The following is a 19,518-nucleotide window of genomic DNA, read 5'->3' on the forward strand; positions in this document are numbered from 1 at the left end:
TTGGTATTTTCTGTAACCTATCTAAGGCATTTGACTGTGTGAATCACAACATTCTCCAACATAAATTAAGTTTTTTTGGAATTTACGGTAAACCCAACCAATGGATAATATCATATCTGACAAAAAGAATGCAGAAACTTGAACGTAGTAACTCAACCATTAGAGACCAGAGACATTAAACTAATGGGAAGGAATCATGTATTGGGTACCCAAAGCTCCACTTTAGGTCTTCCATGGTTCCTCATATTGATCTTTCACTTAATATACAAGAAGCAGAATTAGTTCTTTTTGCAAACGACACTAGTATCATAATTAATCCAAGCAGAAACAGGAGAAATAGTAAACAATGTTTATAAAAGTACCACTGACTGTTTTTCCACAAATGTTATTACCTTCAATTTTCAAAAGACACAACATATTCAGTTCTGCACATGTAGGAGTACTACATCAGTGATAAGGGTAACACATGGTTAGAAAATAATAAATCAGGTAGAAACTTCAAAATTAAATTAGTTCTGCCACATTTGCACATAGAATCATTGCAAATCTTGAGGAGAGACCAGTCAGTAGGCTGATTTTGCATATTTTCACTCATTAATGTTCTGGGTAACTCATCTTCAAGAAAGAAAATCTTCATTGCTCAAAAAGTGCTGTAAGAATAACGTGTTGTGCAGACCTATGATTATCTTGTAGGCATCTGTTTAAAGAGTTGCACATTCTGACTACTGAATCACAGTGCATTTATTCCCTCATGAGGTTTGTTATAAATAATCCACTGCAGTTCAAAAGGAACAGTGAAGTATATAATTAAAATACCAGAAGGAAAAATGACATTCATTACTCCGAATTTAGGTTGTCTTTAGCACAAAAAGGTGTGCACAATGCTACAACTAAAATTTTTGATAGCTTGCCCAGTGATATAACTTGTCTGACAGACAGTAAAATAAAATTTGAAAAGAAACTGAAGAAGTTTCTTCTTGACAACTCCTTTTATTCCACAGAAGAATTACTGCTACTGTAATGTGTAAAATGTTACGGGTAGGAATTATTAACTCACATCTGGAAAAAACACACATTTATAAATGTTCAACATCTAGCAACATTTAAAAATTTGCAATGTGTATGTAGCATGATTCATTCTCCTTGACAACTACATCTATTCCCTCTTCCATAGAAGAATTTCTACTACTGTAATGTGTACAATATGGTGGATAGGAATTACTAATTCACGTCTGGAAAATGCCTTTATAAATGCTCAGTAAGCAGGTATAATTAAAAGTTAATTTGAGATGTGTATGTAGAATGACTTGCAAATGATCCATGGAATGTGAAACTAATTAACTACCTTGATTTTTAATATCTGGGGATTTTCAATTCCCTGCCTGATGTCTGCCAGTAAGCTGTTATAAATTTTTATACCACAATATAAAACTACATTGTGAACTCTACATAGGCACACATAGCAAATGTGGACAATGTTTTTGTGGAAATCATGTATGGTTTGGATACAATAGAAATGAGGTACAAAATGGTACATTAGACTTACACTTTACTGGACAAATGCACGCACAGGACACAAATATGGACATACATGTCGATGCTAAGAATCAACTGAAGTCTCTTACCAAGTCACAGATATTCCACTTATAGTACATCAGTAATGTGTGCTCAGTGTGCAGAGCATGGAAGGTAAAATGAGAGTGGGGTCTGCGATTGTTGACATGATGGGTACAGATATATATACCTTGCTGGCATTTTTGCGAGACAAAACTGGGCCTCTTCTCGAAGTGATGCTGCACAGATGCATGTACCAATTGTGTCAGGGCTGGTACTTTTGTGAGACATGACTGGACCATTTCTCAAAGTTGCAATGAGCATGGCATGAGCGCTGAACAGATGGTATTGTTGTAGCGGACACAGGAAGTGTCCGGTGTCTCTACACGATACCAGTGGTACGAGGAATAGATGGGGGGGGGGGGGGGGGGGGGGGGGAGTTGGTGACTACTGATGTCACATGCCAGAGAGACTTTGATTTGATCAAATTGGTGGCATTTGTTGACGGGGAAGTGCAGCTGATGTGAGTGGCTAATGTATTTGCTGGAACTAACTTCGATGGACAAGGTCTCCACAGAGGTCATCTGAGGCAGAGCAGGGGCTGTTGGCAGGCAGGAACGCAGGATACCAATGTGTTTCAGATGATTGCTGAAGACGGTGTGGGTGGTGTTTCAATTGCAGCATCCCAACGTTGTGATGAATTCCTATAGTGAAGAGGCACCAAAGTTGTTGGTGACAGTTGAAGGTGAATTGCGCAATTGAATGTAGTCAAAAAGGTGTAGTGTTGTGTTCAGTTCCACCAATGTGTCCTGAATATGGCATCCTAAAGCATTTTATCAAACTATTGTAGGTGTGTAATAGTTGAACGTGGAACCAGGTGAACATATGTGGTGAGGTCAGTGTTGTTATGTGAAGATTGGCAGAGAGCGAGCTGAGCTGTGTAGTGGGGAGTCACACAGAAGAGACGTGGTAACAGCGAGTTGTACAGCTGGAGGCACATGCTGGATGATGCCAGTGAGAGGCTAGTTGGGTGGCAAGCCGGGTGCGGTGTACTGTCATGTGTCCTTCTCCATGTGTGCAGGGTCAGTGACAGCATGGATGCTGGGAGGAACGATGAATGGGCATCAGACTTCGGATGGGTGCGACTGGTTAGTGGGACCAGGGCCTACCGTGCACTCCCACTCTTGTCATCATGACGGCTGTGTGTCAAGGCTATGAGCTGCTCATGCACCATGGCAGGGACCAGAGGAAATGTTGTTATTATACAGGGTGATTCAAAAAGAATACCACAACTTTAGGAATTTAAAACTCTGCAACGACAAAAGGCAGAGCTAAACACTATCTGTCGGCGAATTAAGGGAGCTATAAAGTTTCATTTAGTTGTACATTTGTTCGCTTGAGGCACTGTTGACTAGGCGTCAGCGTCAGTTGATGCTAAGATGGCGACCGCTCAACAGAAAGCTTTTTGTGTTATTGAGTACGACAGAAGTGAATCGACGACAGTTGTTCAGCGTGCATTTCGAACGAAGTATGGTGTTAAACCTCCTGATAGGTGGTGTATTAAACGTTGGTATAAACAGTTTACAGAGAATGGGTGTTTGTGCAAAGGGAAAAGTTCTGGACGGCCGAGAACGAGTGATGAAAATGTAGCACGCATCCAGCAAGCATTTGTTCGCAGCCCAGGAAAATCGACTCGCAGAGCTAGCAGAGAGCTGCAAATTCCACAATCAACTGTATGGAGAGTCCTACGAAAAAGGTTAGTTATGAAACCTTATCGTCTGAAATTGGTTCAAGCACTGTCTGCAGCTGATATGATTAAAAGAATCGATTTCTGTGATTTTATCCTTGCTCAAATGGAAACAGATGAGTCTTTCGTTTCAAAGATTGTGTTTAGTGATGAAGCAACTTTCCACACTAACAGGAAAGTCAACCGTCACAATGTCTGTATATGGGGCACTGAGAATCCGCGGGAAACAACTCAGTATGAAAGTGACTCGCCTAAGGTGAACGTTTTCTGTGCCATTTCAGCCAATAAAGTTTTTGGTCCCTTTTTCTTCGAAGGTGCTACTGTAACTGGACTACAGTATCTGGAGATGTTAGAGAATTGGCTGTTCCCTCAGCTCGAACAAGAAGCACAACAATTCATATTTCAGCAGGATGGAGCGCCACCACATTGGCACTTATCTGTCCGTAACTACCTGAACGTCAACTACCCGAGGCGATGGATCGGCCGCCAGGCAGCCCGTGACAGAGCACTTCATCACTGGCCTCCAAGAAGCCCTGATCTTACCCCCTGCGATTTTTTCTTATGGGAGTATGTTAAGGATATGGTGTTTCGGCCACCTCTCCCAGCCACCATTGATGATTTGAAACGAGAAATAACAGCAGCTATCCAAACTGTTACGCCTGATATGCTACAGAGAGTGTGGAACGAGTTGGAGTATCGGGTTGATATTGCTCGTGTGTCTGGAGGGGGCCATATTGAACATCTCTGAACTTGTTTTTGAGTGAAAAAAACCTTTTTAAATACTCTTTGTAATGATGTATAACAGAAGGTTATATTATGTTTCTTTCATTAAATACACATTTTTAAAGTTGTGGTATTCTTTTTGAATCACCCTGTATTTCAGAAGCAACATGTTCTCTGTACAAAGTGTGTCAGCAAAAGGCAGTCAGAGTAGTGTTGTAAACTGCCGAGAGCTTGTCATCTGAGGAAGGCACACTCAATGAGTGTGTCAATGGATATGTGTTTGTCTCCCTGTTTTTTGTCTTCAATAGCTGATGTACCAACTAGAGCTGGAGGCGCCAGGGTGAAAGGACCTGGGATGCAGCAGCCCGTGAGGTAGAACTGGCATAAAAGATCCATCGCTTGGTCTGGTTTAATGATGTCCTTAACAGAGAAAGTCCATGTGAGGTGGGGAGACAGTGACCATTGTCGGGTCCAGGTCATGGATCCATGTACTGTAATCAACGAGCTGTCAGCAGGTAGTTGCAGTGCCGTAGGTTTCGTGTTTGTCGATGTGCCACCAAGTAGTAGAAGATGGATGTTGGAACTGATGTTTGCCAAAAGGTGTTTCATCTGAGGTGAAGAGGCAGGCAGTGTGGTTGGAAACACAGCTCTCAGAAGTGGGACCAGCAGAGTCGAAAGCTCTGTGGAACACTCATTAGAGTACAAGTCAATGAGAAGATCATGTTTATGTGTGTAATTGGTATGCGAAATCTGGTAGCAGTCATTGTCGGTAGAGTGAGTGAAGATCTGCTGCTGTACAGAACATTAAGGTGACTAGAAGTCTTCGGAACAGATGAAATTGTTGAAGATGGCAGTGTGCTGAACAGGTGTGTGCACAGCATACTCTGCAGTGTCCTGCGCAGGCACGACGTGGATGGCAAGAAGTGGGGGTTTGTTGATGTCCATGAAGGTCATTGCTCTGGCTTGGCACAGTGACGTCAGAGTCGGAAGTAATTAGGCATGGTCTGTCAAGCTCAGCAGCTGATGGGAAGGAAGCAAGCTAGGCTGATTCTGTGGCACATGGCTATCGGTGTTGTTGTCAATGATATGAGTGAATTGTCAGTGTTTGGTGGAAAGTTGTCGATGTAATCGTTCATTTGTGATTCCAGTCATTACAAATGGTTTGTTGACAATCGTCGACCAGGCTTGAGGTGGGTCGAGGTGAAACTCACTATGTTCCACATCTGTACATGGTGTGGTGCCAATGTTCGAAATCCAGACAGCTGACGGAAGCAAAGACGGGATGGACAAATTCATGCGTGATATGGAAGACACAATGTCCACGGTAAATGAAAGCGAATACAGGCTGTCAGACTATTACAGTTCAGCAGCTGCAAAGTATTTTTGCAGGGTCAAAATTTTGTGTTAAAAACTGTACACAGCGGTAAGGAAAGGTGGGCTACAGAGTGGTGTGGCAACTGTCATCGTAGGAAAGCTGGACAGGCGCAGAAATAATTAATGAACAAGTTAACACAACAAACAGAAGATTTACTTAACTTGTATTTCTCCAAACATACAAAGACTCATTACATATGATGCAACACGAAATAAGTCCAGCTATCGAGTCACAAGAAAGAAGCACAAACAAAGTGTTGTAGCAAAGTGGCTCCAAATGCAAGTGTACTGAGCCACTGCCGCCATCCCTCTTACATTGTGATAGCAGAGGGAACTTGAGGAACTGAGCCACTAGCAACTATGCTCAGTGGGTGTGCTCCATTGGGTCTGCTGGATCCCACATAACCGGTATTGGCGCTGGATGGAAATTTGCAATCCTGCTGCTAAGATAACCATGGTGTGGTATCCATACTCTAAAAGGTCCCAAGGCAGACTGTTTATTGCTTTCAACTGTTTGGCATTATTTTCAAAAGTCAAAGTACACCATTGCAGCACATCACTAGCAGAATTGATCGCTACACATGGTCGGAGAGTCGGGCGAGAACCACACACTGTCCAGAATGGAAACTATAGGCGTGATGTGCAATTTCTGCACACAATGGTTACACGAGGGTTGCACTGTCCTTGTGTAATAGCTGTGTCGGCATGAAAATTACCTCATACATTGTTGTTGTTGTGGTCTTCAGTCCTGAGACTGGTTTGATGCAGCTCTCCATGCTACTCTATCCTGTGCAAGCTTCTTCATCTCCCAGTACCTACTGCAACCTACATCCTTCTGAATCTGCTTAGTGTATTCATCTCTTGGTCTCCCCCTACGATTTTTACCCTCCACGCTGCCCTCCAATACTAAATTGGTGATCCCTTGATGCCTCAGAACATGTCCTACCAACCGATCCCTTCTTCTGGTCAAGTTGTGCCACAAACTCCTCTTCTCCCCAATCCTATTCAGTACCTCCTCATTAGTTATCTGATCTACCCATCCAATGGCTGTCATAAATTTTCGGGATCACCACTATGGGAGTCAAGTATGGTGTGGGTACAATATAAATGAGTTATGAGACAGTATGGTAGACTGTACTTTATTGAACAAATAAATACACAAATAAGACACAAAACTATTCACCATGGACACTAAGAATGAACTGAGGTCTCCAGTTGTCACATACATTTCATTTATGGTACATAGCAGAGAGGAATTGGGCATCATTCAAGTAATGTTGAAGACCACAAATGGGGAAATACACTGAAATGATCAACCTCGATAAAGAGCAAATAGTATGACTCAGGGCGTGGGAACAAGCATCTCGCAATAGAAGAAGCTGTCAGCTGTTCACCTGCTATTGTTGTAAGCATCTATGGAATGTTGGTGAAGGACTGTGAAACTACAAGTAGGCAAGAAGGTGATGGACATCTGCACCTCATCACAGAACTTTTAAGTCAGAGGCTTTCTCATTCTGTAAAGCAGGGTAAGTGGCAACCTGTGGGGGATCTGATGACAGAGGATAATGCTGGTGCAGATACAATTGTTTTAGAGCACAATGGCCCAAAAACATAGTCAATATATCTGCAGTGGCATTGGATCACTGAGATTGGAGTGCGGACCAAAGGAAACATTTCACGTCATATAAAATTTTTGTTACACCAGGTTGAGTGTCATATCCACATGCTCAAAACATGCACATCACCACAAGACAGGGCTGTGAGTGGTAGTAGCATGCTGTGAGGGACATTCGCCTTGGCTTTCAATTGACCTGTAGTAGTAACTGAACCAGCACAACAACGGTGGATTACGTGGACACTGTTGTGGGCTACCTGCATCCCTTTGCCTTCTATGTCTTCTCTAACAGCTAAGGCATCTTTCAGCAGGATAAATGTCCATGACATAATGCCATAATCATGCTACAATGGTTGATGAGCATGATAGTGAACTCACACTGATATCTTGGCCACCAGATTCATGATTGCAAGAGGCCATCAGCTCTACACCCACAAACCACTGACCAGTAATTTATGGGAACTGTGTCACCTGTGCAGAAATATCTAGCACTGCATATGTCAGGAAATCAACCAAGGACTTGTTGAATTCATGTCATGCAGAATTGCTGCTGTGTTACATTCCAAATGTGGTTCAACATGCTATTAAGCAGGTTGTCATCATGCTGTGACTCATCTGTTCACATACATTTTTTTATTATTTTTCTTAGACTTTATTCTGTATATTCACAGGGTCAGCATGTTAATTTGTTCATACAGTAATCTTAGTGATAGAGGGTGAACAGATATCCTTCCTGCCTCCCCCCCCCCCTTCCCCTCCAAGGATGGAATTATGGAATTTGTGTACCCCACCTGTCTGTGTCTACTGTTATCCCATGTGAAATGAACATTTAGAAAATATTTGTGAAATGTGTAACTGAAGTGGGACATGCATACCAGCCTGGTGTTCAACTAGTTGGGTGGGAAAACACCTACAAATAATAAGCAGGCTGGCCGGCTCACTGGCTCTCATCATTAATCTGAATCCGGGAAGTGGCACGTTAACACATGCAGCTATCCAGTGGGTTCATCTGTCCATGCATAAGTGTCAGTCTCCCTAGGTTCCTGCAAGATATTCCATAATCAGCTGTATACAATATCTCTTACAATAAATACTTTTATGACATTAGTTGAACTGCTCCAATTGATTATGCCATAGGACTGTACTGAGTGAATACATGCTGATAACCCCATCTGCAGGCTAACACAACAATGGATATTTTTAAGTGCAAAGCAGGCACAATTGAGCTGTCTGGTTAACTTATCTGGGTGCTGGTGCTCCTTAGTTTAATAACCATCTGGATGCCTTGGGACCTCAGACATGGAGACTCATCCAATGTGGGCCAAATGATCTCAACTTCCAGTATCTGCATGTCAATTTTGTCTGTTTGGAGTTGTATACTACGAGTCTCTTTAAGATTAAGGTTTATGCTGTTTGCTGTTAACCAGTTGTAAACATGTTCCATTATTGTCCTGGCTGTGTCTGATATGGCCACGTTTGGGCCCTTTGTCATCAGCAAGCATTATGGTTTTTGAAAAGATCTTCAGTCTCCCAGGAAAAATCATTTATGTAGCTCAAGAACTTGAGATATTTGTATTTATTGAACACATATGATAATGATAATGCATATGGCTAGGCCAGGAAACCTATCTGCACAGAGCTCAGCCACCAGGTGCACGTCATTTTAGTTATGCCACTTCAGCGACTTGCATGTCGATGCAGATGAAATGATGATGAAGACAACACAACACCCAGTCCTCGACTGGAGAAAATCTCCAATCTGGCTGGTAATTGAATCTGGGTCCCTCGCATGGCATATTACCACGATGATAGAAGTGGAACAGATGATTCTTATGAGCTCTGTAACTATGAATAAAAAGCTCATCCTACATCCACCAAATTTAAATCAGTACTCTGTGGTTGGAGATGGCAGACAGATCAACAGAAGCAGTGTCTGCAATCTATGATACAGTGAATCACAACCAACAAATGTAAAAACTTCATCAATTGACAAAAGGATTTTTATCTTACATTGGTCTCTGTAGACTTTCTTCAGAATTGTAAGGTTTAAGATAGTCTTCTGTGGAGAGAAAATGGGGGAGAACAAATATGGAAAAAGTCAAAGAAAATGAGATGAAAGGAAAGAAAAATAGGTGCTGAATATTGAAGGTATACTCTCAAAGCAAGTGTACTCAGAATACTCTTGTGTGTGTGTGTTTGAGGTTTACGGGCGCTAAACAGCGAGGTCATCAGCGCCCACAGAATACTCTTATATAATGTATATCCTGATGACTACCATATTAATGGACTGGCAAGGCTCCTTATTTTATTTTACGACAATGCTGCCACAGATGGACAAGATAGGAATTTCAAGGATGCGGAACAGAACATGATATCTACGCCAGGTAAACTGTCAAATACCATGAAGAACTTCTTGGAGGTTAACCTATCAAAGATCCTTTTTTACATTCCTCTTTCGAAAAATGTGAAATAGTGAAGCATATGAACTGCTGAATATATATTGTGGCATGATGAGGACCTAGAACACAATTTTTGCTCTAAATAACTTTGAGAAACCTTGGACAGGTTTCTGACATTCATGAAACATTGACTTAAGATGAGAAGCAAGATGAACACACAAGAATTAACTGACGATACCCTCAGTACATCAGGCTTGGCACTTTACAGCTGCCTATGCTGTTACTGTATGGTATCATCCCATAAAAAGCAAGTTGATGTAGCACTCAGCCATGTGGTATATATCATTACTGTATGTATCAAGACAAACACTACACCTTCTTATTTCTTGCTGGCCTTAGACCAGCAATCATAATATATAAATTCTATGATGACAGAAAGAAACACACAACTGACAGATGCAAAGCACACTTCTCATGACCATGACCAGCTAGATCAATATTCCATCCATGCCACAGTTCCTTAGTATGAACTACAAGTCAGTAAGAAAATCAAGGAGCCACAATACTTCAGAAATGGAGATTCAAGAATCAATGACATATCATACTACTTAAGTAAGAACTACTGCATTGTTACTTGCCTATTCCCACAAGGAAAACTCTGAACTGACTTCACACAGGAGTCCAATGTGAATGATTGCAAGTACTGCCAGAAGGATTATATAACATATCTATTCACAACAGGTAAAAAATAAAATTCCACTGCTGTCTTGACAGGCTGGGGTGTCAAAGCTACAGTGCTAAATTTAATTTCAATCCTCCCTCTATTTCTAAAATTCATGTTGATTGTTTACAGAAGCTGTGTAATAATTTTATTTGTCATAAATCCCATTACAGTGTGGTAATGAAACATTTTACCAAGTGTTTTGCTGGAAATAAATTTTTTTGTACAATATGAATAAGAAAGATAAACTTAATCTAAAGGTGTAGTATTTCTCAGTCAAAAACAATGGACATACAGGTTCATATGTACCAGTTCTTACAGCTAATTCTGTTTTTCTTTCTCTCTACTCATTTTATAGCTAAAAAACGTAGGACTGAAGATTTAATTTTGATTCCTTTATTTTTTACCATGGCGATGAGCTGCTGCAATTGAGCCAACAGTGTCACTGCAGACAACATAGTGGCTGCTGAGATTTGGATATAGTTCATGGAGCTCATCTTCCAGCTGTTTATTGGTCTCCTCTTGTTCACAACCACTGAGGCTCATTCCCTATGAAACATTAATGCTGTTAGTGTAACTCCAGAGATATTGTGAATAAATATATCCTGTATTCTCAGTGTTTATTACATTAAATAATACTACTGCCGCAGCTGTGGGTGTGTAAGTTTGGATGTCTGCATGTTTGTGTGTGTGTGAATGTGTGCACATTTGCTAAAGAAAGAGCAAGTGCTCAAAAGGCAATGTCAATACTGTCTTATTTTGTGTAAACAAGTGCAGTGATAAACATATACTATCTAACACCTAAAATTTATAACCTTAATAACTGGTCACTTAGATAAGAAGAAGAGGACCTGTTAGTAAAAAAGAAGGCAGGGAATATTGTGTTGCCAACAGAGAAGCAGTAACAGCAGAATGGGCCGGTTAGGAGAAGTTGATGACTTCAAACGTGGATGTCACGTTACAGAACCATCAGGAACGCTTCAAATATTATAAATCTGCCCAAGGTGATGTTGGTGGTGTGACTGTCAAGTGGAAATGTGAAGGAACAACCACAGATAAATCAAGACCAAGCAGACCTTATGTATTGACAGTGACCACTGAGGAGGGTAGTTGTAAACAATCACATAAAATCAGAAGAAGGAATCACTCACAAGCTCCAATGTGCTAACATCAGTCCAACAAGCACAGTACCTGTGTGAAAGGAGAACAATGACACAGTTAATAAAATATTCCAGGCTATTATGCTGTGGTCTAAGGGATTTCACTTCAAAACCTGACATTTCGTCCCATCTGCGGAGGACATTTTCAAGGGGGGATCACAGTTTTATTGAACATCCGATTCACACCGTAGTCACTACTGACCAATCTCTATGGCCTCTCTGTATAGCCATTTGTAGTATCTGCTTGTGGCTGCCAGTACTTGAGTCTGGTCAAAATGAATGTGATGGTCTCCTGGCTGTAAAGCATGTTTCACAACAGCTGATCTGTCAGTCTCCCCTCTTCTGCAACGGCCCTTTCGCTCTTCGACTCATTTTTTGACAGTTCTTTTTGGGTACCTACATACACCTCCCCACAACTACACAGAATCCTATACCCACAACTACACAGAATCCTATACATTCCAGCTTTTTTCAGCAGTTGGTGAGCATCCTTGGCCAATTTTAGATGATCTTATATCTTCCGTGGGGATGTGTAAATTACTGCGATGTTCCGCTTTCTCAAGATTTTTCCTATGCGGTCAGTCACGTCCTTAATGAATGGCAGGAAAACTTTCGATTTTGCTGGGGCTTGAGCATCACTATGATTTCTAACTGGTGGTCTTAATGCTGTTTTCACTTCAGCGAATGAATAACCATTTTTGAGCAATGCAGTGGAGAGATGTTTTAATTCTGTATCAAGCACAAGGGCAATTGCAGAAGAGGGGAGTTTGACAGATCAGCTGTTACGCAACATGCTTTACAGCCAGGAGACCATCACATTCATTTTGACCGGACTCAAATACTGGCAGCCACAAATGGATACCACGAACGGCTATACAGAGATGCTATAGAGATTGTGAAACACCCCAGGAATTTTATTAGGAAGGAGGAGGGCGTGAAATTGAATTAAATTTGGATTCCGGTGCTGAAGAAGATGTGTACCTGTCTTCCACTAAGGGATCACAGTAAAAGCGGATGACGACAGTAGACAACAGCCAGTTGTGCTCATGTATTCAAACATGTGATGCCATGCCACTGCACGGAAGCTCGCACAAGTGGAATTTTGCTGTAGACATTAGCAAGCCAGGACGTGAATCTAACATTCAACAAAGCTAGGATTCCTCTTGATAATGTCCTCCACAGATGGCAACGAAATGTCAGGTTTTGAAGCAAAATCCCTTAGACCATGGCATAACAGCCCAGAATATTTTATTAATTGTGACAACTCTAGCAGTGAAAGTTTACATTTTACAAGGAGAATGATGCTGAGAAGCCTCTCATAAGCCACAAATTTCTGTTGAGACACTTAAGATGGTGTAAAGTGCAATGCCACTGAACAGTGCATGACTGAAAATGAGTGATTTTTGACTGATGAATCATTCTATACCCTGTGACAATCCAATGGAAGGGTTTGGAGAATTCCTGGAGAATGTACCTGCCATTAAGCATAGTGCTAATAGTAAAGTACAGAGGAGACAGTTTTACTGTATGGCAGTGTTTTTTGTGGTTAGTGTGTGGTCCCTTTATTGTGCTTAAGAAAATGCTAAATGCAGATGAATATGAATGCCTTTTCAGCATTGTGTACTGTGTACTACAAAGGAACACTTCAGAAAAGATGATCATCTGTATCAGCATGACAGTGCACACTATTATAAAACAGCATCTGTGAGGCAATGGTTTGTGGACATGGACTGGCCTGCTCAGGACCACAAAGTAGACCCTACAGAACACCTTTGGGACAGCCTAGAATGCCGACTTCACTCCAGACCTCAGTGTCCAACTTCACTTCACTCTGGTATCAGTTCTTCAAGAAGAACGGGTTGCCATTCCTCCACAGATATTCAGACAGCTCATTGTTAATCCACAGATTAATGAGCAGATGTGGCTCAACAAGATGCCACATACTTCGAAAACTTGAAGCAAAGCTGTCCCATGGAAAGTTACAGGTTTTACTAATATGTAACTGTCAGTATTCACTCACTGAATTCTGTGTCACAGGACTTCTAATATTTACTGCAGTGACATACCACGTTAACATACATGTTACATTTGCAAAACGTAAACTAAGGGAAAGGCAACTACTCACCTATAGTGGATCAATGCATGGAGCACAGTACCACTTAACAAGAAAAGGCATTCACACTAACTTTAAAGCACTAACTCTTTTTCTAGCTATAGTAGAAACATTCAAACACACACCCACACCCACACAAACACAGACTCCCTTGGCCTCAGCAAGACAGGATGTGTGTGTGTGTGTGTGTGTGTGTGTGTGTGTGTGTGTGTGTGTGTGTGTGTGTGTGTGTGTGTGCTATTGTTAGGGAAACAGATCGTACTCAAAAATGAGTGTGAATGACATTTTCTATTAAGTGTTACTGTTCTCCACACATAAATCCACTATAGGCGAGTGGTTGCCTTTATTTTACATATTGCTCCAGCCAGATTGCTACATGCAAAAGTTATAACTAATTAAATTAAACATACCTCAATGAGAATGTTAACAACTACTGCCATATTTATTAATTCATTGGTTGCTTATACTATCAGGTGATTACTGGCAATATTTTAGATTCAAATAAGAAACACATACTTCCAGTTCTCTGTTTCTATACAGCTACTTCTAAGATTCAGGTTTTGCATCTTCGATAATATGACTTCAGTTTCTAAATCTTACAAGATGGTACACAGTAGTTCTTTCTTTTTCCTTCAGTAAAGCTTCATTGAGATGATAATATTATCTTACCAGTGATGCCAAAGGTTTATCAATAGGAAGTTTTGCAGCTGCCTTTGCTTCTTCTACCATTCCATTGATACGCTTCTCACACTCTGCCATTCCAAATAGCTGAAACAAGACATTCAAGTGTTATTTGACATTTGCCCATGAATTAATAACAATTTCTTTCTTTATGTAATCACAAACATTCTATGTTAAACAAACCAACAGGATTTCCAGGCAGGAATATCAACAATGCAGTAAAAAACAGACTGCTACTCAAGAAGAGAAGTCAAGCTGCAGACAGGCACAATTAAGGCATGTCTGCAGTGACAATAATTTCCTTGCTCAGTATGCTGAGGGTGTCACCAGGGCCTTTACAAACATGCACTATCCACTAGACCTAGTCTGAAAACAGATCTCCCACACCATTTCCCCTCACACCCCCAATCCTCCCACCAACCCCAAGAACCAGCCACAAAGGAGTGTCCCCTTCATCATGTAGTACCACCCCGGACTGGAACGACTGAACCACATCCTTCATCAGGCCTTTTATTACCTATCATTGTGGCCTGAAATTAGGGGCATCCTACCCAAGATACTTCCTACCCCTCCTAAAGTGGTGTTCTGTCATCCACCCAACCTTCACAACATACTAGTCCATCCCTATGCCAATCCCAACCCCTTGCCACAAGGATCGTATCCCAGAGGCAGATCCATTGCTGAATCACATGTGAAAGCCGCCATGTCATTTACCAGCTCTGCTGCAATCACTACGCAGATTTTTTTTTTTTTTTTGTATGACTATCAACCAGCTGTCCACCAAGATAAATGGCCAATGCCAAACTGTGGCCAAGAGCAAATCAGACCACCAAGACACAACATGCAGCTGAACATAACACACTTGATTTCAATGGCTGCTTCACTATCTGAGCCATCTGGATCCTTCCCTTCACCACCAGCTTTTCTGAACTGTTGCAGATGGGAGTTATCCTTACAACACATTCTCCCCTCCCATAATTATCCCGGCCTCAAACTATGGTAACATACTGTCCCCACATCCTCCACCCAACAATTTCCACAACCCCCCTGTCCTATCATCTCCTCCCCATTCTCATCTCCCACCCTGTTATTTGCAGCCCTATGCCAATGCACACACCTGTCTTTCCTCACTTCTCTCTTTTTTTGCTCCTTTTTCCCCCACCTCCCTGCCCCACAACCTTCTGATACTGTGCCTGTTGGCAGTCTAGTCCCTGCACACTCCACCAGACAGTGTTTGTCTCTCTCTCTCTCTCTCTCTCTCTCTCTCTCTCTCTCTCTCCACCTGTACACTACTATCCCTTACCCTTCCCCACCCCCTCCAACTTGCTGCTTGCCTCCCACATGATGTTGCATTCTGGCCCAAGATGCTGGAGTTGGAGGTCACGTGTGTGTGAGGTGTCTTGGTTGCGTGTGTGTGTTTTACTGAGGAAGGCTGTGGCCGAAAGCTTATGCAAGTGTGCTTTAATTGTGCCTGTCTGCAACCTGACATGTGTTCTTTACGGTAAGTAGCAATCTGTCATTTCCTACATTGTTGACATTCTACGTTAAACTTATCTCTGACTTGCAAATTTATCCACCTGACATTTTTAATTGCGCATGGCTTCAAATTTCACATATTACAACCATACCAGTGTTGGTTATCATTTCATACTGTCCTGCTACATCTCCCTTGACGTAGAGCTGAGTACAGCTTTTATGTTATCCTTGATTAGTCATACTTCTTCCAACCACCTCATTTATTTTGCCACACAAAAGGAAACTCTTGTTCCATAAGCTAGCATTTTAATGAGTATCTATGACAGCCTGATTTGGAATTCAGTAACTTAGATTTTTTGCAATCTGTATTTGCTTTTTGTTCCATTTTAGTGATGTTTTTCTTGTAGATACTTGCACTGAAATTGTAGGAAGACAGGAGAGTTGTTATGTCTTTAGTGTAAATAATGAATTTTCTGAGCCTATTTTGTATCTGATCTCAGTTCACCACACTCACAAACTACCTTTACCGTTTCTTTCCTTCCTGCCATCAAAAGCAGCTCTAATTTTAGCAATATAATGAAGAAAAATCAACTCTGTTAATACATGCTCTGAAATCTGTATCCTTCACTGATCTGTCAAATTTATGACCCCCAGAGCAATGTTTCAATACTTCTGACTAATGTTTCCCTTATCTGTGACTCAACTAATAATCTACTACTTCCCCTAGCCACTCCAGCATCACTTCAGAATTCTTCATTTCTATTAGGTGTAATGACAATCAATCAGAAATAGTCCTTCCGTTGTTTATGTTCCACACAGAAATTTCTGGTAATTACTAATTTAAAGTGTATTATGGAACTGTGGAGTGATAGAACACTTCTTGTTCTCTTTCTTCAGATGGAAATTGGGCGATCAGCTCAAATACTTTCTTTACCAGACAACTGCAAGCAGAGAGATCATCTCCAACTAACCACTGGCATTTAAAATGGTATTATAAGGAATATAAAAGAAGCTGGACTAAAGTAATAAAATATGTAAAGAAAATGGACATTAAATAGGACATAATAAACACAGACAACAAGGCAAAAACAGAGTGGATGACCATCAATTCAGAAACAGGAAAGGCAACATATAAAAATAATAATCCCAAAGAAATCAGATGGGAAAATTCGCTACAGTGAAACCCAGAAACTACAGCCCAAGCATTTAATGGCTACTACATAAATGTGTGTAAAAATCTGATAAAGGATATGTAAACTCCAACAACAAGTGCTATGAATAATTTAATGAAATAAAGACATCCACTATGAAATTTTAGATACCTATATCTGATGAGGGAAGATGAAATAACAATATCATAAACAATTTGAAAAACACAAAGACCCATGACATCCACAATATCTCAAATAAGATTATTGAATTCTCATCCAAATTCATTATTAAATACTTGACCAGGATGATTCATGAAGCAATCACAGGTAGACTATCCAGATAGTTTAAACATTGTTAGGGCTATCACTGTACAAAAAAAATGACACTACAGAACCTGAAAACTGCAGACCTGTTAGTATTACACCAGTAATACCTAAAATCTTTGAACACATTCTGTAAAACAGATTAATAAGCTTTTCCCCATCACAGAATATCACAGCCAGAAGTAAATATGAGTTCCAAAAACATATATATCCACTACCTCAGCAACACAAGAACTTTTTGACTATGTACTACAAACAGGGAGAAATCAATAATTGGACTATTCTGTGATCTATCAAAAGCTTTTGACCTAGTTAATCACAACATTCTCCTTGAAAAATTAAAATTCTGTGGGGTGAGAGGCAATTCATTCAATCTTATAAAACCCTACTTAGAGAACAGATACCAAAAAGTAAAAATAACAGATGAGGAGAGAAATAAATACCACTCAGACATGGGGATGATCCAGAAAGACATGCCACAGTGTCTTAGGCCACTGCTGTTCTTGATATATATAATAATGACCTACTGGAGGAAACTTAATAAAAATGAATACTATTTGTGGATGATAAAAACATTTCAGTATGGGAATTCATCTAGACAAAGTTACGTACGAAGCAGAAAGTGTATTATGCAAACTAGAAAACTGGTTTAGAAATAATAAACTGATAATAAGTTACAAAACGACAAACATTATGAGCCTTAAAACAATTGACCACAAGATATTAAGTTAGTATTAAAAATCGAGGGATACAAACTTGAACAAGTACCATGTCTAAATTTGCGTGTCCCCATGTTGATAATAAATAAACATGCACAGAGCACACCAATAGCATAAACAGTAAATTAAATTTCAGCTGCTATGCACTACAGAAGTCAGCCAATAACTGTAAGTATTGCAGAATTCTCAAAATATTTTACTTTGCACACTTTGAATCAATATTGTTATTTCGAACAGAACTATGGTGAAGCTCACTACATATGAAGACGGTACTCATCATACTTAAAAGTGCTATACACATTATGACAAATGCGAAACAACAAAAAAGCACCAGACCAAAATTTAAACGCCTAGACATTTTAACAGTAACAAATACTTATATACATAAAATACTGACACACACTAAGGAAAACATTAGATATTTTAAGAATAATGAAGAGCTGCATCAACATGGAATGAGAAACTGTTGGGAACTGAGAGCAATCCAACACAGGACAAGTTGCTATGAGAGAAGTGTAACATATATGGGGATGTACCTAATCAGCTGACTTCCAAACAGTATCAACACAATAAATAAAATTAACATCTTTAAGAACACAGATATATACTAGGGAAAAATCCATTTCATTGTGCAAGTGAGTTTACTAACAAGGGAACCTCCCCATCGCACCCCCCCTCAGATTTAGTTATAAGTTGGCACAGTGGATAGGCCTTGATAAACTGAACACAGATCAATTGACAAAACAGGAAGAAGTTGTGTGGAACTGTGAAAAAATAAGCAAAATATACAAACTGAGTAGTCCATGTGTAAGATAGGCAACATCATGGAGAACGGTAGCTCAGGAGCGCCCTGGTCCCGTGGTTAGCGTGAGCAGCTGCAGAACGACAGGTCCTTGGTTCAAGTCTTCCCTCGAGTGAAAATTTTACTTTCTTTATTTTTGCATAGTTATTATCTGTCCGTTCGTTCATTGACGTCTCTGTTCACTGTAATAAGTTTAGTGTCTGTGTTTTGCGACCGCATCGCAAAACCGTGCGATTAGTAGACGAAAGGACGTGCCTCTCCAATGGGCACCGAAAACATTTGATCGCAAGGTCATAGGTCAACCGATTCCTCCACAGGAAAACGCATCTGATATATTCTATACGACACTGGTCACGGCATGTGCGTCACATGACAGGAATATGTTGTCGACCCACCTAACTTGTACACTTGGCGAATGGGTAAAAAGATTCTTCTACCTTGCCCGATTTAGGTTTTCTTGTGGATGTGATAATCACTCCCAAAAAAGTGATAAAAACATAAGAGTTTGTCACATAAACTGAAAATAAAAAATTAAACTTTTTCCCGATGGAAGATTTGAACCAAGGATCTTTCGTTCCGCAGCTGCTCACGTCACCACGAGACCATGGCGCTCCTGCGTTCCCAGTGTCCTTGATATTGCATATCTTTCCATGAACTACTTAGTTTGTATATTTTGCTTATTTTTTCACTGTTCCACACAACTTCTTCCTGTTTTCTCAATTGATCTGTGTTCAGTTTTTCAAGGCCTATCCACTGTGCCAACTTATAACTAAATCTGAGGGGGGTGCGATGGGGAGGTTCCCTTGTTAGTAGAAAATGTCTTAGCTGAGCTTTCATCTTATGTCCACTTCTTTTTTATAAAGATGAAGGCTGAAGTTGTTACAACATAACTGTAATTAACAATAAAAAGTGTTGAATGATGAACAACACTACTCCAGTCATACGACAAAAATTATCAT

The 19,518-nt window shown here is 40.5% G+C and overlaps 1 protein-coding gene across 3 annotated transcripts in view; it reads right to left on the reverse strand.

Moving 5' to 3' along the window:
• Positions 1–19,518, reverse strand: part of LOC124606688 (N-acetyl-D-glucosamine kinase) — a 190,470-nt gene that overhangs the window by 45,575 nt on the left and 125,377 nt on the right. For all 3 annotated transcript variants that reach the window (XM_047138707.1, XM_047138709.1, XM_047138708.1), the window contains exons 3-4: positions 14,076–14,174; positions 10,541–10,682 (exon numbers count right to left, since the gene is read on the reverse strand). In XM_047138707.1, coding sequence (XP_046994663.1) covers positions 10,541–10,682; positions 14,076–14,174 — 241 coding nt within the window. The remainder of the gene's footprint in view (positions 1–10,540; positions 10,683–14,075; positions 14,175–19,518) is intronic.

Source organism: Schistocerca americana, chromosome 3, assembly GCF_021461395.2.
Source record: "Schistocerca americana isolate TAMUIC-IGC-003095 chromosome 3, iqSchAmer2.1, whole genome shotgun sequence".
NCBI lineage: Eukaryota > Metazoa > Arthropoda > Insecta > Orthoptera > Acrididae > Schistocerca > Schistocerca americana.